At 38.5% G+C, this 25,359-nt stretch overlaps 1 protein-coding gene across 3 annotated transcripts in view; it reads right to left on the bottom strand.

Moving 5' to 3' along the window:
• Pik3c2g (phosphatidylinositol-4-phosphate 3-kinase catalytic subunit type 2 gamma) overlaps positions 1–25,359 on the bottom strand; it is a 314,439-nt gene that overhangs the window by 32,996 nt on the left and 256,084 nt on the right. For all 3 annotated transcript variants that reach the window (XM_041640636.1, XM_041640645.1, XM_041640651.1), the window contains one exon: positions 13,671–13,746. In XM_041640636.1, coding sequence (XP_041496570.1) covers positions 13,671–13,746 — 76 coding nt within the window. The remainder of the gene's footprint in view (positions 1–13,670; positions 13,747–25,359) is intronic.

The raw sequence follows: 25,359 nt of genomic DNA, 5'->3' as shown, positions 1-25,359 counted from the left end.
CCTGAGTCCTTCCTGCATTCCTTGCTCATGATTACTAGAGCAGGTTATTCATCACGTGTAGGTGTTAGTAGCTTTATTAGCAATTAATTGAGTTCATAGATAATAACATGGATTACGGATATTTAAAAGAGGGCTTCTTTGAAGCAAGAGGACATCTGTTACATAAATACATTAAAAGTCACTTAAATATCCCCATTATAGTGATTGAGGAACACTGTAAATTGATTCGCACTGAAGCAAGTGACATTTCATAATAAAAAAAATATTAGTGAATACTAGGTATAAAGGTGCTAAAAATACTGATGACTTTTTAATGCACGATGAATATTATATTTGAATTAAGGAGTGAAGGAATTATTAAGTAGAAACCCAATGTATTTAATGAGTGAAGTTTTAATTAAGGGTAGGAAATTATCATAAATTAATGATGGAGTGTGTGAACAGTAAAAGTATGATTGCTGCAATCTCTGACTGACAGTGATGCTCTTCTCTGGCTAGGTCTCTAGTGTGGCTCCCCTCCTTCCCCTTGGTCCCTTGCTCACCCATAAGGGCAAAGGGGGCAGAAATGGCAGGATGGGCCTTGTCTGGCCTGTGAACATGATGGGAATATCCTCAGCTCAACTTAGTCCAGAGTATAGGAGATATGTAGGGTTGGGGATGGTAACTGGGGAATCACCTAATTTGCATTGAGTGGCATGCTCCTATCATACAGCAGGATTAGTAGTTGCATGGCCTTATCAAAGTAGCTAGAGCATGTCACCTAATTACCATAAGGTAGCAGGGGAAGAGCATTTGCAGGGAACTGTGTCAGGGGTCACAGTAGAGAAAAGTCAGGCATCCGGGCCTAGAGACATTCTCTGAGTAAGGTCAGATAGAGAACAGGAAATTCTCTGCTGGAAATTTTGCCAACAATTTTTGTTCCATTTTGCCAAGCTTGAAGAGAGCTTGCCAGGCCATTGTAGACGGCAACCTCTGTCCATCAGGGCCTCCCAACAGTCTACAGAGGGATTGTTATCCAGAGATTACATCATAGCATTGGGAAGTTCAGAACCCCAGAAAAATCTGGGTCACTAAGAATTCTTAACAGCTAATAGGCGAGTAGCAGATTGAGAATGTGCCAGCCTATGGGAGGCATTCCACTACATTCTCACAGCAACTCTACATAGTTGGTTTCATCTGCTTTATACACGTGGAAACTGAGGCACTTCCTCCAAAGTCAGGCAGATCAGAAATTGTGGATTCCAGGTACTCACAGGAGCTGTGTTTACCTGAATATAACTGTACTAGATGGAGTCAGTGGAAATTCCAGTATGGTTGGGAGAGAGACCCCCAAGGCCACAATCCCCAGCTGAGGAACTATTGCCAATTGGGGGAGGAGGGAGAGTCACTTGTCTCTTAGGGGTGTGGCCACTGGTTGTTTGCTCAAGCCCTCAGTATTGCACCATACCCATACATGTATGGGACCACTAATTGGTATCAACAGGTTGTGAGAGTAAAGGAGAGAGTTGGGAAGAGGCTGATTGTACCAGGGAAGCCTCAGGAGAAGTAAAGGGGGAAGTGGATGGTGGATATGATTAAGGCACACTACATGCATGTATGAATTTTTCAAAGAAGAAATTAAAATACTCTCTAAAAAAATAAATGGACAGAAAAAAAAAACAAAGTGCAGGATTAAGTGATCTCCAGGACCATATCTATAAACATCATGCTGTAACTGGAAAAATGAGAGCCACAAGCATAAAAGAAAAAGTTTAAATGAAGAGCTTGGGGAAAGCTGGATGTGAAGAAAGGGATGCTGGAATTCTAGCCACTGTGGGGATTTACAGGGCGTGCTGGATTCCTTACTCAGTCCTGATAAGGTATTATTCACCTCCAGTGTTTCTGTCCTGAAACTCTGAACTAGCAAATACTTTACTTCCTATTTTCATAAAAAAGTAGTATTTTGAAGTTTTTTTTAATAAGACAAGTTATTCTCATGATTAAAGGTGACAAATTACTTTTAAAGTTTGAAGTAAAAGGTCTTCCCATGTCTAACATGTATTGCTCCGTAAAAGCAAAGGAATATGCAATTTCTTTTCTCCATTGTTGACAAAGACCATGGTGTATCACTCTTCTGAACAAAGTACTTATGGATAGTTTTGCATAGATATTACAAAAATAGCTTTTAGTTTTTAAAGTATATAGCTTCCACTCTATGGCAGTATTGTAATTTATTTAACGAGTTCCACACAACGGGCAGGTGGGTCTTTCCCGATGACATGTAGGCTTTGTAAACCATGTTTCAGGGGACAGCCTCACAAACATGTCATGGGTGCCAGTTGGCAAATAACAGAGCAAAAACTCAGTAGCAGAATTTGCTGGTCAGAACCTATTTGCCTGTGCAATTTTGATAAATATTGCCAAATTAACTTCCACGGTGCTCATACCGATTTATATTACCACCAGCAGCACATCAGAAGCCTGCTGATTTGCAACCAAGATGCTAATTAAATTGTTGTGTTTTTGCCAATCTAATGAGAGAGAAAGAAGAGAGGTGAGGGGAACCCATGGCATATATGTAATTTAATTTGTATTATCTTCTGAATGAGGCTGAGCATCTTCTAACTGGTCAAGAGCCACTTGTGTTTTGTGTACTTATCTTTCATAGTCCTAATTTTCTTATGCATTTCTAGAGGATGATTATATGCTATGTGAACAAATCTTAAGAATGAATCAGCAATATTTCATCTACCTTGCCACTCATTCTTACATTTTCTTTTTACTTTGCTGAAGTGTTTACTGCATGCAAGGTTGTTAAGGTGTCTGAATTTTACCCTCAGCCATTGCAGTACACTGCAGGACTATAAAGGGTTGCCCTTAGATTTTCTTGATCCTCTAGGATTTCATTGCTTGCATTTAACATTTCTTATTCATTTGTTATTTATCCTACAGAATGAAGGGTGTGCACTACAAGCCATGTACTGAGCTTCTCTTCGTTCTGGTCACATACGAATTTTCTATGTGCATTTGGCTCTACTCGTGGACAACCTATGGTATCTGTCATGCTGATCCTCTCATGTATCCTTTTAGGCACAGACCCCACACTGTTTGAATTTTTATGGATTTTATTTTTTTTATCTTCATCTCATTTCTTTGTTCTGTTTTTTCAGAATTTTTTGACTTTTCTTTTGTTATGAACTGTAAAATAAGAATATTGTTCTGCTAAAAATGTACTAGTTATTATCTTTAAAGAATAAGTTGCATTTAAACACATGTCATCTGTAACGTGCTGAATCTGCTTCTTCAGCATGCACACTTGCATCGCTCTTCAGATTCCTCAGGCTGCCTTTTGGTTTGCGTTGGGGCTTACCTGTTCTTTATTAAATCCATCCTAGGCATCTTTTTGTGAATACCGCTGATGGAACTACTTTGACTTTTAAATGTTCTAAATAGTCATTATATCTGACATATTTTATAAATACATATCAAGAATATCTTTGAAAGATATAGACATACATCAATTTGTAGCTTTTTTCACTAAATTCTTTCTATAATATCATTTCCTAGATATACAATGACAATGCTCCCAAATAATTTTGGTTTTGTCTTACAGACAAAGTTTATGCTTCTAATGTCCCCTTCTATTTAATTTGTCCTTAAGCAAGTATTTTTGGACTTGTCATGAACAAACCACTGTCCTAAGTGTTTTAAGTAGAAAGGATGAAATTCCCCCTTTGACACATTATCCGCATGTGAGAAATAAAAAAAAGCACAATAAATAGTTAAAGTTTGTATTAGGGTAAACTAAGTAACACAGGGGGATAAAAGCATTGGATGCTTCCAAAGAGCAGGCCACCAGCAGGCGGCCATGGAAATCTTTATGGAAAAGACACATTTTGAGGAAAGACTGAAAGGTGAAGGTGTGAGTCCTGTCTTGCCACTCACATTCTGCACAGTATAAGGTGATGTCACGGTCTTGGGTGTGGGGTTTGTCCTCCACTTGAGCGCATGTGATTGTCAGTGCCTTTTTCTCTGATCTGTGGTGACCTCTGGAAGTCTTATTAGGCTTTCCCATGCTAACACACTCACTGTTTCTTTTTACTTTTTGAGTGTTTTAAAAGAGAAATTGATTTTTATCCGATGCCCTTTTAGGCTCACAGAGATGACCATGTGAGTTATTATTTTATATTTTTATATATAATATTAATATAAATGGTTTCTGGCCATGATGGATTATATTTTTTCAGTGTGCTGATGGACTATTTTGTCTAATATTTCATTTAAAGTTTCCATTGATATTCATGTGTGATATTTCTCTCTGATCTTATTTGCAGCTCTTATAATTTTTGATGCTCTTGGTCTGAATACATTGTTTCAGAAAGCAAATATGAATAATTTCCCTTCCATCCCATGCATTATCAGTTTAAACAGCGGTGTAACTGTCCACTCTTACATGGTTGCGAGGTCGTCAGGACTCTACTGGGGCTGTTTGCATGATGTTTTGAATTAAGATTCTGTAGTTGCTGGTCAGCTGGGGCTGAAGGATCAGCAGTGACTGTCAAGAGACTGGCATCTCCGAGGACAATGGATGCTATTCTGTTGAGGGGCTGGCTGTAATTTCTTTTGACCCAAGAGTTGTTAAAAGAGATTTTGTTTATAATCTCCAAACATAATTGTTTTCTAGGCTCCGAAATGATCCAGAATTTTCCACTAGATCATAGTTAAATGATAGCGTCTGCAGTATGTCTACTTTTGGAATTTTTTAAATGTTTTTTTGTGGCCTAATTTGCATTATTAATTTTACTTTAGCTTTTGTATGAACATACTTTTTTTCCTCGCTCAAAGTTTACAAACTGAAAGTTGTGTGTTAGAATATTCTAGAGAATTAGATTCTAATTAAGAATTAGAATTAGTATGCTTTTGTGGAGTTCTCTAGTGTCTCACAATTTTTGCTTTATATATGTTGCTACCACATTATTTAGGGAAGAGTCATAACATCTCGTATCTTTATTGAAAATTTCACAGTCTAGAGGAAGGTTCTATCATTTGTTTAATTGTAATAGAAGCTTTGGGATATAAATTCTCCTTCTACTCTTCAATATTTTGATCTGTGGTCCCATTTTCTTTGTATTTGTCTAATATACCCATGGATCTATTTAAAGCCTCAACCTTTAAAATCCAGTTGTTTTAGGTGTGTGTGTGTGTGTGTGTGTGTGTTTACAGTAAATGTAGTATGATTTGTCTTCTAACTCCTATTTAAACCATTTTCCTCAGTAGATGAGTTAAACTCACAAATAGCAGAAGTGATAATTTGTTTGTTATCTAACAAATAAAGCTTGCCTGAAGATCAGAGTGCAGAGCTAAGGCACTAGTTAGCCATAGAGGCCAGGCAATGGTACTCAGAAGGCAGAGGCCCATGGGTCTCTGTGAGTTCAAGGCCACCCTGTGCTATAAGAGACTGAATCTGTCTAAAAGAGAAACAGATCATACATAGGTGATCCTAGCACTTGGGAGTCACATACCTTTAATCCCACTGTGGGAAGGAAGGTAGGGAACAGTGGCTCTCAACCTGTGGAGTGTGGCCTTCTTGGGGGAGGATGACCCTTTCACAGGGGATGCTTAAGAACATCAGAAAACACAGATATTTGCATTGTGATTCGTAACAGTAGGAAGGTGGAGACAGGAAGGGATATGGTTGGGCAGAGAGTTCTGAGGTTTCATAGAGACAGCCTTCTGTCTGAGGAGTTGTAGAGATAGGATCACCCCTTCTGTCTGAGATAGAGGTAAGAACTCTCTCGTGGCTGGTGGCTCTGCTTCTCTGATCCTTCAGCATTAACCTCCGTATCTGAATCTGGGTTTTTATTACAAAGAACAATTACTGTTACAAATATCTATTAATGTTTTATTGTACTCCTGCCTTGTTGGTTCTGTGATTTTTTTTTTAAAGAAAGCTTTCACAAAGCAAGCTGTTTCCACTGAGTAAGTCTCTGATCCTTAAGAATTATGGGATTTACCCTTGCTCAATAGAGTTAGGTTTCAAATTCCTTTTGACAAATATTTGTTTCTTAACAGAACCAAAGGGAAAGGCTCATTTCTCACTCCATTTTCATTCGCCACCCAATTCCATTCACTGTTAGGACTTTCCCCAGTGTTCACTAGTGCTTGTGCTTTATTAGGACTTTCCCAGTGTTCACTAGTACTTGTGCTTTATTAGGACTTTCCCAGTGTTCACTAGTACTTGTGCTTTATTAGGACTTTCCCAGTGTTCACTAGTGCTTGGTCACTGTTAGGACTTTTCCCAGTGTTCACTAGTACGTGTTCACATACACTGAGGTATATTATGTTCAAATTCTTTTCTGTTTTGAGATATATAATATATCCTTAGTATGTCTATATTGCCATGCTTCTGAAGATGACAGTTCAATTTTTTTCCATCAAATGATGTATCATAAAACTTAAACTGAAAACCTATATCCCACAATTCAACTTAGAGGTTTCAGATCCACTATTTTTATTGTTGGTTTTAGTTTGTTTTGCTTTTTCACCAAGTTGGCAGTTGATAGATTAGACCATTGGCTAGCGAGTGCCTAACTTGCAGAATGCATGGCTTCAAGTTCTCTCTCAAATACACATCATAAAGTGGAAGCAGTGACTTGAGGTTATGAGTTAAAGCTTGTGTTTACAACCATGTGAGGTTACCAATATCCTCTCAAAGCAATTATTAGTTTATCTTCTTAGAACTGATTATCATTGTCCAAAGTTGTACCACATTACTGTGGTGGTTTGAATAGGCATGACCTCCATAGACTCATGTGTTTGAATGCTTGGGCCATAGGGAGTGGCACTATTAGGAGGTGTGGCCTTGTTGGAGTAGATCATGATGTTTTTGGAAGAAGTGTGCTTTTGAGGTTCTATATGCTCAAGATATGTCCAGCATGGCACACAGTCTCCTTCTGCTCCTTGAGGATCAAGATGTAGAACTCTTGGTTCCTTCTTCCTTCTCCAGCACCTGTGTGTCTGCACACTACCATATCCTGTCATGATGATAATAGACTAAGGTCTGAACTGTAATCCAGACCCAATTAAATGTTCTCCTTTACAAGAGTTGCTTTGGATATGGTGCCTGTTTACAATAGAAACCCTGCTAAGATAATTACCTGTTTTTTTTATTTCCACACGTTGCCACATATCTGCCTTTCATATGTGAGAACTGTGTGCTGGGCATGAATTTAATTAATGATTGAGTAATTTCATTTTTGTTTTTGTGACAGTATTTTATGATGTGGAAGTTGTTATGTTTTGGATGTCTTCTTCAAAGGTCTTGTTTTGAATGCTTGGTTCCAAACCCATGGCAGTGTGGGAAGGTAGGAAGGAAACAGTGGCTTTCAACCTGTGTAGTGTGGCCTCCTTTGGGTAGGATGACCCTTTCACAATGGTTGCTTAGGACCATCAGAAAACACAGATATTTACACTGTGATTCATAACAGTAGCAAAATTGTAGTTATGAAGTAGCAATGGAGATAATTTTATGTTTGGAGGTCACCACTGTTTGGTTGGAAGTGTCACCCCAGCCCCTGGCACCCCTATAGTCAAAGAGTCTGGAATGTTTGATTGGAAAGTTTCATTACAAGCCCTGTCCTCTGGGAGTTGCTTCAGTTCAGACTGAACCTCCAAAAAGCCTGCCAAACGATGACCCCTCCCTATAGAGACTCAAGACCACTCCCACAGAATATGTTAACTGGCCCCAGAGAACAAACATGTGGTTTCCCAGTCTTCCTTCTCCATCTCCTCTGTGAGGACCTAGAAAGCCACCCGGGAGTGCTGGCATCCACTAAACCTGGTCTTTTTCTAATTTGGTTTGACTTGTTCTGATTTGGATTATTGCGTCAGCTGAGGGATTTATCAGGATGCAAAAACGTTTCAACCACAACATGAGGAACTGTATTAAAGGATCGCAGCATGACCCTCAAAACAACATGACCAAATGTCTGTGAACTAAAATCTCTGGAACCATGAGCCCAAATAAATTGTTTCTTTCCTCCTCATTCTCCTCCTCTTTCTTCTTCTTTCTTTTTTATTTATTTATTTATTTTTTCTTGGAAAAAAAATTTCTGCCTCCTCCCATCCTCCCATTTCTCTTCCCTTCCTCCCACTCCACTCCCCCTCCCCCCACTTCTTTCCCCCTCACTCTCCAGACTGAAGGGCAGTCAGGTGGAAAGTCAAAGGTCCTCCCCCCTCCATAGATGGTCCTAGAGGTCTAGGAAGGTGAGTATCCAAACTGGCTAGGCTCCCACAAAGCCAGAACATGAAGTAGGATCAAACCCCAGTGCCATTGTCTTTGGCTTCTCATCAGCCCTCATTGTTCAGAGAGTCCAGTTTTATCCCATGCTTTTTCAGTTCCTGTCCAGCTGGCCTTGGTGAGCTCCCAATAGATCAGTCCCTCTGTCTCAGTGGGTGGGTGCACCCCTCACGGTCCTGACTTCCTTGCTCATGTTCTCTCTCCTTCTGCTCCTCATTGGGACCTTGGGAGCTTAATCCGGTGCTCCAATATGGGTCTCTGTCTCTACCTCCATCATGCCCTATCATATTACAAAAGCATTTGTTCAACTATGTTCTTAGCAGCATTATTTGTAATAGCCAGAACCTGGAAACAACCTAGATGTCCTTCAATGGAAGAATGGATGAAGAAAGTGTGGAATATATACACATTAGAGTACTACTCAGTGGTAAAAAACCATGACTTCTCGAATTTTGCATGCAAATGTATGGAAATAGAAAACACTATCCTGAGTGAGGTGTCCCAGACCCAAAAAGATGAAGATGGGATGTACTCACTCATAATTGGTTTCTAGCCATAAATAAACGACATTGAGTCTATAATTTGTGATCCTAAAGAAGCTAAATAAGAAGGTGAACCCAAAGAAAAACATATAGTTATCCACCTGGATATGGGAAGTAGACAAGATTGCCGAGCAAAAATTGGGATCTTGGGGGTGGGGTGGGATAGGGGTATGGGGAGATGGGGAGAGAAATGTGAGAAGGGGAGGATGGGGGGAACTTGGGGAATTGGGATGGTTGGGATAAAGGAAGGATGGATATGGGAGCAGGAAAGCCTATATCTTAATTAAGGGATCCAGCTTAGGGTGGGCAAGAGACCTGAACCTAGAGGGGCTCCCAGGTGCCCAGGGGGATGTCCCCAGTTAGTGCCTTGGGCAGCTGAGCATAAGGAACCTGAAATGGCCCTATCCTATAACCACACTGTTGAATATCTTGCATATCACCATAGAATCTTCTAACTTTCTTTATCTTCCTTCTCCTCCTCTTTTTAAATACGAGACAGGGTTTCTCTGTGTAGTCCTGGTTGTTCTGAAACTCACTCCATAGACAAGGTTGACCTTGAACTCAGAGTCTGCCTGACTCTACCTCCTGAGTGTTGGGATTAAAGGTGTGCACCACCATTGCCTGGCAACTTTTTCTCTTCTTAAACTGACTATGTAAGACATGTTGTAGGAATGAAAAAACATACAAGCTATATAAATCTTTGTAGCATCCAAAATTGTATCACCAGAGAGTTAATATATAGCTAGTTAAGGTAAAAATCCATAAGGAATTTTAGATTGCATCATGAAGTCAATTTCATTTAATATAATAATTTATAGAAGACATTTTCCTGAGTTGTGCTTTAAGGACCACGAGGGCTGCACCCACACACTAAGACAATGGGGATGTTCTATTGGGAACTCACCAAGGCCAGCTGGCCTAGGTCTGAAAAAGCATGGGATAAATCCGGACTAGCTGAACATAGCGGACAATGAGGAATACGGAGAATTCAAGAACAATTGCAGTGGGTTTTTGATCCTACTGCACATACTGGCTTTGTGGGAGCCTAGGCAGTTTGGATGCTCACCTTAAGAGACCTGGATAGAGGTGGGCAGTCCTTGGGCTTCCCACAGGTCAGGGAACCCTGATTGCTCTTCGAGCAGATGAGGGAGGGGGACTTGTTCGGGGGAGGGGGAGGGAAATGGGAAGCGGTTGCGGGGACGAGGCAGAAATCCTTAATAAATAAATAAATTTAAAAAATAAAAATAAAAAAAAATTCTAGTGGTTGGGAGCTTTCATATTCCAGGAATGTTTTCATGATGTCAGGATTGTGGAAAAAGCAACATGACCCCAAACTTCTCTCCTTTTCCTTTCCGAAAAACAATAATTTACCTTGATAGTTCCTGTGGATGTCACTGTCAGTCTTTTTTCAGTAATTATTTGGGAAACATTTATAGTCAGACAGACTCGGTCATACATCTTGGAATGCAATGATGTGTGATACAGAGACAAATATTTCTTATCTGTAAACAAATACGTACTCTAGGGTCATCATTAGAATAAATGTCTTGAAGGACAATGAGGAGCCAAGGACTTTTTTTTAGTAAATATAAGTAGCCTGGCATTTGAAAAAAAAAAAGGTAAAGTCTTAAGTTGTTGCTCAAAATTATGTTTCATCAGACAATAAAGTCCAGGGACTATTAGTATCTCCCAGAGGGAGCGTGACATGTTTCAGCTTCTTTTTGTTTTTATGATAAATACCACAGACGTTGGGTGCCACTCTGTTGTAATAGGAGCTGCGGAGCTGCTTCCTGCCACCTGGCTAGCTTTACCCTAAATAATTACATGGAAACTGTATTCTTTTAAACACTGCCTGGCCCGTTACAGCCTCTTATTGGCTAGCTCTTACATATTGATCTAACCCATTTCTAATATCCCTGTAACACCATGAGGTGTCTTACCAGGGAAGATCTTAACCTGCGTCTGTGTCCAGTGGGAAAATCATGGCGACTCCTTGACTCAGCTTCTTTCTCCCAGCATTCTGTTCTGTCTACTCCGCCTACCTAATTTTTTGTCCTATCAGAGGCCAAGCAGTTTCTTTATTACTTAACCAATGAAACAACAGATAGAAAGATGACGCTCCTCCATCAACAAGCAAAAGCTACTGAGGTAGGAAAGAGCTTGGTTGACTTATAGGTTAAGGTCTGAACCTGGAAACAACCTAAATGCTCCTTGACTGAAGAATGAATAGGGAAAATGTGGTACATTGACACAATGGAGTACTACACAGCAGAAAAAAATAATGACATCTTGAAATTTATAATCAGAAGGACAGATCTAGACAACATCATTTTGAGTGAGGTAACCCAGACCCAAAAAGACAATTATCACATGTATTAACTCATAAGTGGTTTTTAAACATAAATCAAAGAAAACCAGCCTAGACATCAGTTCCAGACAACCTAGACAACAATGAGGACTCTAAGAGAGACATACATAGATCTAATCTACATGGGAAGCAGAAAAAGACAAGATCTCCTGAGTAAATTGGGAGCATAGGGACCTTGGGAGAGGGTTGAAGGGAAGGGCAGAGGCAGGGAGGGGAGCCGAGAAAAATGTAGAGCTCAATAAAAATCAATTTCAAAAAAGGAGAAAAAGAAATGAAGCAGAGCCCATGGAGGAATGCTGATCACTGACACGATACTTGTGGCTTACCTGACTACGTTTCTTACATAGTTCAGGCCCACTGGCAATGCACACAATGAACTGGGCCTTCTTTCAATTAGAGAATGTCATACAGACATGCCCACAGACCTGTCTGATGGAGGGAATTCCTCAGCTGAGGCTCCCTTTACCCTGTGAGTCAAGATGACAAAATTATCCAGCACTCCCAATAATCCTTCTGTGATTTTAAGGCCTATATCTAGAGAAATTATGTATTCAAAATCACCACTTGAGTAGAGGTGGCCCAAGTTTGAAATTTTCAGTTAAAGTTGATCTGTGTAAATCACATTTGAGTAACTTTGCCCTCTAATCATTTGACAGCATTAAAATTTCAACCCACGTATGAGCATAATGCTTAAGCAAACAGGCTTTTTGCTAACAGTCAGCAGCTATTCTGTGAAAAAAGATTAAGAATCCAGAATGATGAAGGAGGAAATGATTTGAACAGCAAAATAAGACACAGCTTCCTGCGAATTCTTGCTTATTATTCTGATTTGCATATCCTGCTTGGGAGATGTGTCCTATTGTTTTAAGACAATAGGCTATTTTTCATAGGCAGCCTATAACTTAGACACGGCAAGAATGAAATCTTCTGTCATTCATAGCTATTGAAACAATTCTTGATTGTTGATGACATGAGAAAATTTAAAATTGGAAACTTTCCCAAAGTGCTGCTTTATTATTTATAATAACATCCTAAATTTGGGTTCATATATATTCACAAATACCTTTCAGAAATAATATTATGGTCAAACCCAAAAGCTGACAAGAGATTTAATCTCTTGAGACAAAAGGAAGCAAATTTTTCCTAAAGGACTTAGTGATACAGGAGAAACCGACGTTGTCCGTTTGGAAAACCTTTCTAGAACTCAACAACTTTGTATTTCATTTTTTCCAAGTTTGGCTATTAAAGTTTGTACTATTGATGGTAGTAACATCTCCCCAGGTCATTAAAACTGATTGTTTTATTTTCCCCTTCTACTTTCTGTCTGTCTCTCCTGCTCTTTTTCTGGAAGCCCTCATACATTATTCCACGAATTCTAAGTATAGAGCAATGTAGGGTAGGGAAGGGCAACCTTGGCTTAAAGTTATTTTTAGTGTAGCAAGAGAAGCTGGTCAGATGCAAACAGAGTTACAAAATTTGATAAATAATCATGCATATAACAGATAGTTCTGAAAGTTTTATGCTTAAGCGGACAAGTATCTAAGATGTCTGATATAAGCAGGTTTGACAAGCACATGCAAAGAATCTGAAGCAAGAGAATCAGAAAGTGAATGTGGATAAAATGAAGACAGAGTTGATAGGAAGATTGGTCATGGCTGGAAATTATGGGTTTATAAATATGGATATTAAAATGAGAAGGTATAGGGCTGAAAGTGATTCAGTGATTAAGAGTGCTTATTATTCTTGAAGAAACCCAGATTCAGTTCCTATTATCCACATCAAGTGACTTACAGCCACCTTAACTTTAGTTTCAGGGTATCTGATGCCCTCTGACTTCAACACTTGTGGTACCTGTATACATGCAGGCAAACATATACATAAATAAAACTAATAAATAAATCTTTATAAAAAAGCTAGGATGTTGTGAGATTGTCACTTCTTGTGGAACGTGTTACAAATACCTGAACTGATAGAACTTTCAAAGGCATCTCTGGAAATCTGGCAGAAGTGATAGAATGTTCATTAGAACTCACCCATGACACAGTGGAAGAGAACCAGATGGTGGAATCAAGGTAAGGTTTTGTTCATAAAGACCCTTGCTTATTTTTATGACTTAATACTTTTTTAAGTATTTTTTTTTTTGCTGTGAGAAGTAGAGGTAAAATTGTAAGACTCCCATGCTACATAAAAAGATTTTGCCTCTGATGTGTAATTTTAATTCAAAGCACAACTAATTGAAATGGGGGAACAGTGTGTTATCCTATCACTATTTTAAATGGGAAAATACGTCTGTGTTTATCTTTACTTGAAGAGAATATTCTCAGGGGGTTCAAACTCTTTAGAAATGATTAGGGAGAAAACATTAAGAAGCTTTTAGCCTTGAAAAGACATTATCATTTGAAGTTGAAGATATTACTTGTGAATCTTTCCCACACTTATATACACAATCACTCTATATGGTATTTGTGATGAATTCACTTACCTAGACCCAGAAGTTGAGAGTCTTCGATTGTTGGTTGCATATGTTCAGAGAGAAAAAAGCTAAGTACACAATCACTCTGAAAAAAGAAAAAAGATAAAGTACAATGGTATAATATTTCTTTATTTCATATATTTACCTATTAATCCTGTTCAGTCTTATATGAAAACATTGCTATTATTATATTATTTCTAATGAGTATCTGTTATGAATTCCACAAATAGAGAAAAATTTGCTTGCAATCAGACTGTCAATAAAATTCTGCTGTGAATTAAGGTAGTTTTTTTTTTTGTTTGGTTTTTTTATTTTTTTTGAGATAGGGTTTCTTTGTAGCTTTGGAGCCTGTCTTGGAGCTAGCTCTTATAGACTAGGCTGGCCTTGAACTCACAGAAATCTGCCCACCTCTGCTTGCTGAGTGCTGGGATTAAAGGTGTGCACCACTACCACCGGCTAAACTAGCTTTTTTTTTTAATTTTTCTTTATTTTATTTTTTTATTTATTTTTGGTTTTTCGAGACAGGGTTTCTCTGTGGCTTTGGAGCCTGTCCTGGAACTAGCTCTGTAGACCAGGCTGGTCTCGAACTCACAGAGATCCGCCTGCCTCTGTCTCCTGAGTACTGGGATTAAAGGCGTGCGCCACCATCGCCCGGCTAGCTTTTTTTAAAAAAAAATGTGGCTTGAGATTAATTGTATTTTTTCAAGTGATTCAAGGTTGCTATATTGCTGGAAGTCATCATAAATGATTATGTTCTGTAATTATATAATTATCCACAATTCTCCCATCTTCATGTCCTGGAAAATATAAAGTCTTAGATAAAGCTTTCTGAGAAACATTTCTTTCCAAACGATACACTTGCTCACTTTGTGAGAAATCAATACTGAAGTTTCAATTCAAAGAATGTTCACTGAGGATTGAATTTCTTCTCAGCATCCAGGAATGCAAGGACATTGTAAGGCAGTGTCTCTCTTTAGGATAGTCTATGGAGATTTAGCATTAAGGAGAACAAATTTTAGTTATGTGTATTTTAGGTATAAAAATAGGGATCATTGCAACTAGACTACCATTTAACTCCAACTCTAAATGTATACATGCCTGGTTAATCTGAGAATAGCTTTTCCTTAGTCAAAGTGGCATTTATTTTGTTGTAAGCTATTAATAATCAGGTAGATTCTCCCAAGAAGACATTCCATGATTGTGTAAAAGGCATACTTGGTTACTGATTACATCATATACATATATGCTGCCAAGCACCCCATGTCAGCATTTTCTCATTCTGTGCAATAGTCTTTCAAATCCCCGTTAAGAAACAATTACTTCCAGGTCTGACTTCTCTGCTGACTACTCTGTCTCCCTCTCACAAAAAATAAAATTGCTATCAGTTCTACAGCCACACACAATTACATTCCTTCATTCTTGTTGCAACGGAAGAAATGCCCACTTTTTATCTAACGAACCAAATTGTGTCACTGCCACCAATCCACAGTGATTTGCTCAGCCTCAGAACCACAGAATGCGATCTGACTGAGAGAAGTTCTCATTTGGGATAAAATTAGTTAAGCTGGTGTGGTGGATGGAATGAGAATAACTCCCGTAGACTCATGTATTTGATTGCTTCATCACAAGTTGATGGAACTATTTGGGAAGCATTAGGAGGTGTGGCCTTTGGTGGAGGGGAAGTAGCACTAGGAGGTTTCAAAAGCCCACTTCATGCCTATTTTGGTTTTTCTCTTTGCCTCTTGCTTGTGGATCAGATGTGAGCTCTCAGCTACTGCTCTAGTACCCTGCCTGCCAGCCTGCCTGCTGCCATGCTCTCTGCCATGGTTATTATGGACTCTAACCCTTTGGAACTGTGAGTTCCAGTAACATTTTATAAGTTGCCTTGGTCATGGTATCTCTTCATAACAATAGAAAAGGAACTACAACATCTAGGATTGGATCTTCTAATCCAATATTATTGTTATTCTTATAAAAAGAAATGGTTTGGATATAATAAAGGGGAAAAACCACAAATACTCTGGGTGAAGTTGGTCAGCTACAAGCTAAGTGGTCTATCCACTGGGCTAAAAGAAGGACACACTGCTGCTGACATTTTGGTTTTAGACCCGCAGCTTCCAGAGTGACTAGATAACAGGTTTCTGCCATTTATGTCCCAGTATGTTGTGATATTTTGTTACAGCAGGCTTAGAAACCCATCCAGTGCCGACCCCTTTATCAGTGCCCTGGCTTTAGTTTTTACACTCCGGGAAACATGTAGAAACGCTATTCTGTTCATTATCTTTTCACCTTATTTTATTTCCCATCTGTGTTAAATACAGTCAACTTGAGAATTGTGCTACACCTACTCATGCATAAAGAACACCTTGTGGACCCTCTCCCAACCTTTCTCTTCCCTGACACAAGTGAACCCAGGGAAATCCCATACTCACACAGCGTCTTCTTCAATTTCTACTTACTTTATTGTCAGTCACAAACAGCTTTTGCCTAAATGACCTCTAAAACATATAATCTTTACTGCTAATAGCCGCTGTATTAGAAAGTATTCTTTTTCAGGTTCAGCAGATATTTTTTTTCTTCAGTGGCAGGATTTATTATTTGCTTTTTCTGTTTTCAGACTTTCTCCATTTTTCTCCCATATGTCCTATGTTGCTGCTAGCTTTCTTATCCTTTCTCCTTTTGCTTATAATTTAAGTTTTTCATTTTGAGTCTGCCACAATTCAATATGCTGTTTTAGGATGACTTGGGTGACATGTGTATTGACTCACAAATCTGAAGTTTTCTTTTGTCTATTCAATCTCAACAATATATCTACATTCCTTTTGATTGCCTTTCTTGACTATTCAAAGATGAGTATCAAGAAATGTGAGTCACTCCATTGTTCTGTCTCTCATGTGTCCAGGCTCAAAACAAGTGTTTCTTTGTCTCTCTGTTTTCCTTCCTCCATGAATAAAATAAAATGCTAGGTTCTGTGATCACAGCTCCATAGTTTAGGGGTTCCCACAGAAGTGACTTTCTCTGAAGTAGGCATAGAGTTACTGGCTGATGTGGAGTCAGAGCTGGAGTTATTGTCCTCAGGGAGATTTAAAAGTGCCATGTCACAGAAAGAAAGAGAAGCCTGACCCCAGGAGGCTTTTGCCAGCATTAATAACTACTACCACCTCAGTATCGAAGTATACTTCTTCCTTTTTTCCATGTTACTACCACTTTCCTAGTTCCAGCACCTTCCATTTCCATCTGGATTATAACAAATGGTTCCACTTCACATCTTGCTAACTCTTTTGCAATCAATTTCTGCAAAACCGATCTTTCAAAATAAAAATTGAACAATTAACTTCTTAAATCATGATAGTGGCTCTGCATCACCCTCTAAAAGAAGAGACCTGCACCTGACTGGGACTTTGCTCATTCTCTGTTCTCTTTACTATTTCTTTTCCAGCCCTTTGTATGTAACTGTGTAGATTATATTTATCTTATCAAATATGTCCTGCTTTCTTGATACTGACTCTTGTCTTGTGAGCCAGTGAGCTACAAACAGTAGACTGAGAACCAAGCACTCATGCTCAGTGTATTTCTTTCTGCTCAACATGTATCACAGAACAAGCTGAGATCATCTTCCAATTCAGGTTTCCTTGGTTTCTAGTATCCTATCAATGGTTTATATACATTACAAATTAGTCAACTGTTAATTTCTATCTCTACATATTGATCTCTTTTGAGGTTGTAGAACAGAAGCCCATACTTAAGAAAATTAGTCCATATACAAGAAGCTGATTACATTTTGTTTGTTTTTTAAGTTTGAACGCTCAAAATCAAAGCTCGACACTGAATAGAATTGGTTGAAGGAAATACAATCTTCTGAATCTTTTGACAATTAGTCATTACTAATAGTATTAATAACGATAATAATAGTAATTGTTATTATTATTTTTGAGACAGTTTGACCTTATTAGTCAATGGATAATAAACTTCTATATTAAGCAAGATGTCTTTCCAGTTAGTTACTGAAATGTCACCACTGGTTAATTATTCCCTTGTGTTTACGCTGCCATGTCCTTGAACTCTTTATAATTATGTATCTGAGAAAAATAGTCTTTATTGCAGCAAGATTTTTTCTCTTTTTCCTTCTGTAAGAGAAATATGATCTAGTGTTAATAAGATGAATAAGCTAAAAAACATTAAGCACGTATGACAATTTCAACACTCAGCTTGGCTAAGCTAGCAAGATCATGAGTTCAAGTTCAACCTGGGCTACACAGCCATTTCTTTTCCTCTTATATATCATTTCCCTTTCTCTTCTCAAATGACTGTTTTATTAAATCAGCATTCACATATATTACAACCTATTTCAATAAAGAAAATTCTTGATTTACATTTCTTTGTATTCTACATTTCCCTATGTTTCGAGAAAGTCTGCTGAAAAGTTGTTTGCGACTTTATATTTCAAATCTCTCTGTTTTCATTTTCACTTGAACCTCTTCCAGTTGGGCTTTCGTTTGTAAAAGTCCCAACAGACTTTAATGATTGTGTTTTGCCTGCCCCAGCTATCTAACTGTTGGCATCATTGATGTGAGCTGCCAAGCCCATGCTGTTTCTTGATATTTTTAACTATCTAGTTTGACCATATGACCACTCTCTATTTTGAATCCTTCCCTCTTGTTGGATTCCAGACACTCGATTCTATGGTGTCTAGTTGACTGATCTTCCTCAGCTCTCCTTGCTGAGTTAACCTTATCTTCTCAGACTTTAAAATTGGTGGACTGCCTGGTCTGGACTTCCAACTATATCTCTTTTAAATCCATTTCTCAGTGTACTTAGGATTGCTTAATTTCTTTCAGTATAGAGTTTTGATAAACAGTTATTTGGGGACAATTCCAGTATCTTTTTTCAGCCAAAACTTCTTCCTGAGTGTGTCCAAACCCTTATTCATATCTTTGGGAGTCTCAGAGAAAAGTCAAATATAGTGTGTTTAGATTCAGACTTTTGCTTCCCACTCACTTCCAATGGCACTTCTGACAGTCTCACCATCCCAACATACTCATCCAATTTGAACTTGTATGGCAAGAAAGATATCTTAGTGTTTAGCTGCCATCTTGATTTGTCAGCTCTTGAGCAGTAATAATTATCAAATAAGTAGGACATTCTTTCTATGTAGAATGCTATGCATCTGATCAGTGCTTCTCAGCCTGTGAATTGTGACCCGTCTGGAGGTTCAAACGACCCTTTCACAGGGGTCACATATCAGATATTCTGTATACCAGATATTTACATTATAATTTAAAACAGTAGCAAATTAAAGTTATGATGTAGCAATGAAATCATTTTGTGGTTGGGGTCACCACAACATGAGGAACTGCGTTAAAGGAAGATTGAGAAACTCTGTGTCTGATGAACAAATAAATAACTGCTCCAATTTGTCTTAGGCTATCTAAAGCTACTAGTTATTGAGGAGCTAAATGTCTTCAGGTGAAATGAAATGTTCCATGAAGATATTGTGTGTGTGTGTGTGTGTGTGTGTGTGTGTGTGCGCGCGCGCTATATATATGTTTCCCTTTTCCTAATGCAACTTACATGGAATTTTAATAATATGCTTTTAAATGAAAAATGAGGACAATGAAAAACAAACATGAAATCCAATGGGTCAATATTAAATTAAAATCTCCATCAGGGTATGTTTTGTTAAACTCAGAATTCTCATTCATAATATGTTTACCAATTACATTAACCAGTATGTAATTAAAAATGACTGACTTTTTTTGAGAGCCAATCAATTTGGAACCTAAGTGTTTTTCCTATACTTTATTATCAAAGACTGAACAGAGTTAAGAATACATGCACAGGCCAGAATGAATGGAATATAAAACCAAGATTCATTTTCCTCTTTCCTTACAAAAGCACATTAAGTGTTCCCATTTATTAACTGGCCAGCCAACATCTAGCATTGCCTGCAAGATTTAGTGACTTAAAACAATAAGCTAAATCTATTTCCCTCAAATGCCATGGAGTGCTGTAAAAACGCAAATTAAAAAATGAATTCCCATAAGAATTCTAAATCAAAGTTGAGCAGTAATTGTGTTTTATTGCCTTCTTCATAAAGTGACATGTCAGCATGTCCAGTTTCTCACACAGCTTAGCCCACCATATTCATGTTGGAGCTCCATGGTAGAATGACACTGTGAAGAAAGTGAATGTCTAAAGAATTTTCTTTGATTTGGCTCTCAAATGTCATCAGTGTTTTACCAGACTGTGAAGACTAATCTTGGCTTTACTGATGGTGCACACATGACATTTATTGTGCCAGCTATGTAAGCTCAGCTAGTGCCAAGCAAGAAAAGAGCAACGTGGTGACAAACATACAATTAACATCTGGGTTTAGCAATGGGGAGCAGGAAACATATGTTCGCTATTAAGACAGGATTTATCCACTTGGCTTTATTTTGACATTGGTTTCTGCTTTAAAAATAACATTGTCTAAACTTTAAGTGATATCATTCCCTGTTTGCAAGGACTTCCAGAAATGAGCAGCAACCCCGAGAAGAGGAAAATATCCCAATGCATACAGTTTCTTCACAGTCAAAAAATTCAAAGAAAATACAATAATATACATAATCCAGACTTTCTTTGCATATTCCATCTTTACATGGCTTTTCTTACTCTCTTTAAAGACTTGGTGTTATTTTTTAACCATTTACTTGTTTTTGTACCTTTCTATACTCTTTTTCTTCTCTCTCCCAAGTCTATACACATTAATCCAACACTGTGACCCATTTAGAGGTCTTTAAAAAAATCTAAATCTATCTTTATTGTGTATTTATAATTATATTCTGTCCAGTAGCACTTTTAAAATGCTAAGTGCTTCTTAAAAATTTAAGCTGCATATTGCTAAAGGAAATATGGCACGGCCTTCTTGCTCTGCCCAGTCCAACATGGCAGAAGAGGTCCACTCACTACCTCTGAGCTGTGCATACAGCCCCAGTTCCGAGTTTGCAGGGGTTCTATGCCGAGCCATTAAGCAGTTTGTAACACAGTGCTTAGAAACCCCATTTAAATGCTTGGCCTTCTGAAAGAGCCCGAGGTTGCACTGGCAATACGGCTCAGAAAACCACTGTTTCAAAACAGCACAGCTTTTTTTCTGCTTTTACTGAATCAGGAAAACCTCTCTTAAAGGAGATGCAGCATGCCACCAGCAATCAAAGCCCATTTGGAAAATAAATGCAGCTAAACTTTGTTTTTTAGTGTCTAGCCTTTCCAAGCCCTCTAAGGCTTTAAGTGTATTTTAGTTGTCCATGTGGGTGCCAATCTGTTGAAGGAGATTGCTAAGCCCTGAAATAACCATACAGAAACTGAATTAATTAAATCACTGCTTGGCCCATTAGCTCTAGCTTCTTATTGGCTAAATCTTACAACTTAATTTAACCCATTTCTATTAATCTGTGGCTTACCAGCTAAAGTTCCAGCATCTGTGTCTGGCAGGGCTCCATGGCTTCTCCTGACTTCTCCTTCTTTCTCCCAGCATTCACTTTAGTTTTCCCTGCCTACCTCTATTCCCTGCATAGGCCCAAGACAGTTTTCTTTATTCAGTAATGGTAATTACTGAATTATAGCGGGGAATCCCACATCACAAAGTGGATTCCAATTTACTGACATCATGCTGGAGTTTATCTATAAACACTGAGAAAAACACCAAAGCTTCTCTCAGTCCGGGGACGTGAGTGGAGCTGAGCCAACAGAAGGCAGGCAGAAATGGTACAAGGATGGCCAAATCAAATGCTCCCTTAATCTCTTCAGAGGAGATGGTTAGTGTGATAGGGCTTCCATTCAAAGCCTGCTTCATTTGTCAACAAATGCTCTCTCTTAGAGGGAGAGAATGAGGAGAGAGAAGGAGAAAGGGAGGGAGGCAGGAAGGGAGGGAGGGGGAGGATATCTTTAGGCACAACTGCCCCATCATCCAGCCTGTTTTCACATCTTTAAATCAACACCCCCAACCAAAGCAGCACAACTTATAGTCAAGGATACAATAATATGTGATTTTTGGAAATGAGGGTCCAATTTTATATTCAGACTGCATTTTCTTTTTTTTTCATGGCCTCTCCATTTTAAGTCTCATATTACTTATATTCACACCTATATCATCACTATATCATAAAGTTATCAAGAGTCAAGTATACCTTATGTTATTGTTTCCTATCCATTCTCCAGAAACAAAGACAAAAGTCTGACTTTAGAGGGTTGCAAACAGTAGGTACTCAATAAAAATGTAAAGTCCCAGGGCTAGCAGTATTTTCAAAAGTATAACCACTGATGAGTTAGTTGTGTACTTTCTGATAAATAACCTATCACCCATGATCAGGTTGTGAGGACTACCAATTAAACTCAGTGGGAAAAAAAGACAAAAATGAAAAACAAAAACAGAGAAGACATGAAAGTAGAAGGACTGATTGGGAATAAAATGTGTTTTAGTTGGAGAGAGGCTGATCAATGGGACATGAAAAGATCAAAATTCATATATATATATATATATATATACACACATATATATGCATTCAGTTGTCAAATAATTAAAATTTTCTTACATAGTTTTGAATAATTACACATATAGTTTGAAAGAGTCATAAATTTAACATATAACTAAAACTGGATGCATATTTTAGTATGCATGCATAATACAATTATCTTTAATTTTCCTGTGCTGCCTCATGACAAGCAACTATGCAAAAAATATATTTGGAAGGATTTTTCTAGGATCAAAGATAAGAACTATCTTGCCCAAGAGTATTTGAAACAAGTAACACACAGACCTTTAAGTCTCAGGTTTTATTACAGAGGAGAAAGAATTGTGAGCACAAAATATTCCTCTAAGCAGTTAATGTCACTTAAAATAATAAAAATAGTGATAGTACATCCCACACTTTATAAATTTTAATGCTCATATCAAAAATAGCTTTCTTTACACATATGAGGAAAGGGAGGTAATCTTTAAAATTCAAACCTAAAAATGCCAAAGTAACATGATTTGTGTTGGAATTAGCAATGTAACTTTTAGGTCAATAGTGCTTCATTTAATCTGAAATTAAATTTATTTCTCTAAACACAAACAAATTTAGGAAACTGTGATGACAAATTTTGATTGCCAACTTGTTGGAACTCAGTCATGTAAGAAACTTGATAAGACTTACAGTCACCTAGGAGACTTGATGGGACTTAGTCACATAGGAAATTTTATAGGACTTAGAGTTACTTAGAAGATTTAGTGGGACTTAAGTCACATAGGAAACTTGATAGGACTTAGAGTTACCTAGAAGACACACCTCTGCACTTATCTTTGATAGTGTTTCCAGAGAGATTTAACACAGGTAGGAATATTTGCACGGAACACACATGGCTCTATCCCATACACTAAGAGGGATAAAGAGAGCCAAGAGTGTGCATTCAGGTCTCCCTTTGTGATTGTGTATGCAATGAGACCAGCTACCTCAGGCTCCTGCTGCCCTCCCCCACCATCTTAGCTGGAGCCCCTTTCTACACCATGTGGTCCACTGTGGCAGACTTTACCGCCAACCTGGGAGCCACCTCTCTTCACTTTAGTTGCTTTTGTCAATTATTTTGTCATAGAAAGAAAAGAAAAGAACAGAATGTCTACAAACACAAAGAAATGCATGAAGCTATCACATGATCATTAACGAGAGGTCGTGCTGTGTAGTCCAGAGATCCTGGGCACTGAGGCCAGTGTGGCTAGTGTGTGTATATGTGTGTAGTATGTGTGTGTGTATAGCATGTGTGTGTGTTGTCTGTCTATAGTGTGTGTGTGTGGTGTATGTATGGTGTGTGTTGTGTATGCAATGTGTGTAGTGTGTGTGTGTGTGTGTTTGTACATATGCAGACATGTATGGAGGCCAAGGATTGATGTGAAGTATCTTCAGTCGAGTTCCACCCTGTTTCTTAAGACAGAGTCACTCACTAAACATGGTGCTCACTGATTCTGCTAAGTGTGATCCAGGACTCAGCCTGTCTCCACCCTCATAATTGAGATTGTTCATGCATGTCAATCCTAATTATTATATGGGTACTGTGGATCTGAAATAGAATTCCTTAGTTCATCAGCAAGCACTTTAGAGACTGAGCCATCTCCCCAACCCTCACAGTTCAGCATTTGATGACATCATTCAGGCTCCATCACAGTCCAGCCTCTGGAGTGACATTCAAGTTCCAAGAAGTTTCTTTGCATTAAGGGAAACATGTAGAATTTATAAAGTTACAAACATCTTTAAAAGGCCATCAGCACCCATGACCATAGGGTGCAGACAAAGGCAGTCAGATTTTCATAGTGCCATCTGTGACAGATTCAGCTTTTTACTTTCTGTGGTAGATTTTCTGAAACATGTCTGGACATATGAATCACTTGGGTTAAAAACACACACACACAAACAAACACACACACACACACACACACACACACCACATCACTTTTACCAATAAGATAAGTATTTCTGAGGATAAGACTCCTAAAGATATTTTTATAAATCTCCCTTATTCTGACACAGTATTTGGACCACCAAACACTATTTTTGGAGCCTCTTGTCAGAAAGTATAAAATGTGTACTGTAACAACAAAACCAATAATGACAACAGTAGCAACGCACTTGTTGTGCTGGGGGTGTAGTTCAGTGGCAGAGTACTTGTCTAACACATACAAGTCCCTGCCTGTATACATACATACACACATATATACATGCATTTCTGGCCAAGCTGGCAGTCGTAGAAAACAGCAACTATAAAGCTCTGCTTACAGAACATAGATATTATTTTTCTTGCTTTTGGACATATTTGTCCAACCATACTTGACTGATTTTTGTAGTACAGAAAGGGCAATTAGTAAAAGAGATGCAGCACACAGGTCTTACAGAAGGGCCATCCTCTAAACTTTTGTCATTGCGGCTGGACGTGTCCGCCAGTTGTAGAGTATGTGCTGAGCATGGGTAAAGCCATGCTCATCCCAGCACTCCCTAGAAATCAGCTAGGTTGCTGGGATCATACTTGCAACGCTGTTACTTTGGAGGAGCAACTACAATGTGAACTTCCTTTAGGGAGAGTCTATGATGGAGCAAGATAGAATTCTCCTCTTTAGAACTTCAGTGCTAGACGATGGCACACATTTTCCGGCTGGTGTGCCATTAGAATATTTGGTTTCATAATATCTTATGCTCGAGAATGGCAATCTTTCCTACTTCCCCTTCTCCTCTGTTTTTTCATTTACTATAACTCCAGGCTTTAGTTAAAACTGTTTTAAAACATAATGTGCTACCTACCATTTACCCAACTTTCGTGTGTCTCAATGCTAACCAATAAAGACTACTAGCAGCACACAGTGATATGAAAGCACATGTCCTCGGGGCCTCTGAAGGAGTGGTTTAATGAAGCCACCTCTGCAATGCGACTGTAATGGAAAGGGCAGGTCTGTGCTTGGTGGCTGTGTCTACATGTCCCGATGCATCCGTGAGAGTGATGCACGACACGTTCATTAAGCCTTGCTGTGCTGAACTGCACTTTGCGGTCTCACTATCCTGGGCACGTCTAGCTCCTTTGTCTTCTGCTTTAGGAAAGCCGTCTGCTCATGCCTCTGTGCATTCACCCACTGGAGAAGCTTTTACTGTCCACATGCTCTTTCCCATTTACAGCTTGCTCCCGAATCTAGACAGAT

This window comes from Microtus oregoni, unplaced genomic scaffold (genome assembly GCF_018167655.1).
Source record: "Microtus oregoni isolate MIOR12 unplaced genomic scaffold, Mior012 000002F_ref0000024, whole genome shotgun sequence".
NCBI lineage: Eukaryota > Metazoa > Chordata > Mammalia > Rodentia > Cricetidae > Microtus > Microtus oregoni.
Note: the sequence above shows the minus strand (reverse complement) of the source record. Positions and strands in the feature narration are given on the sequence as shown.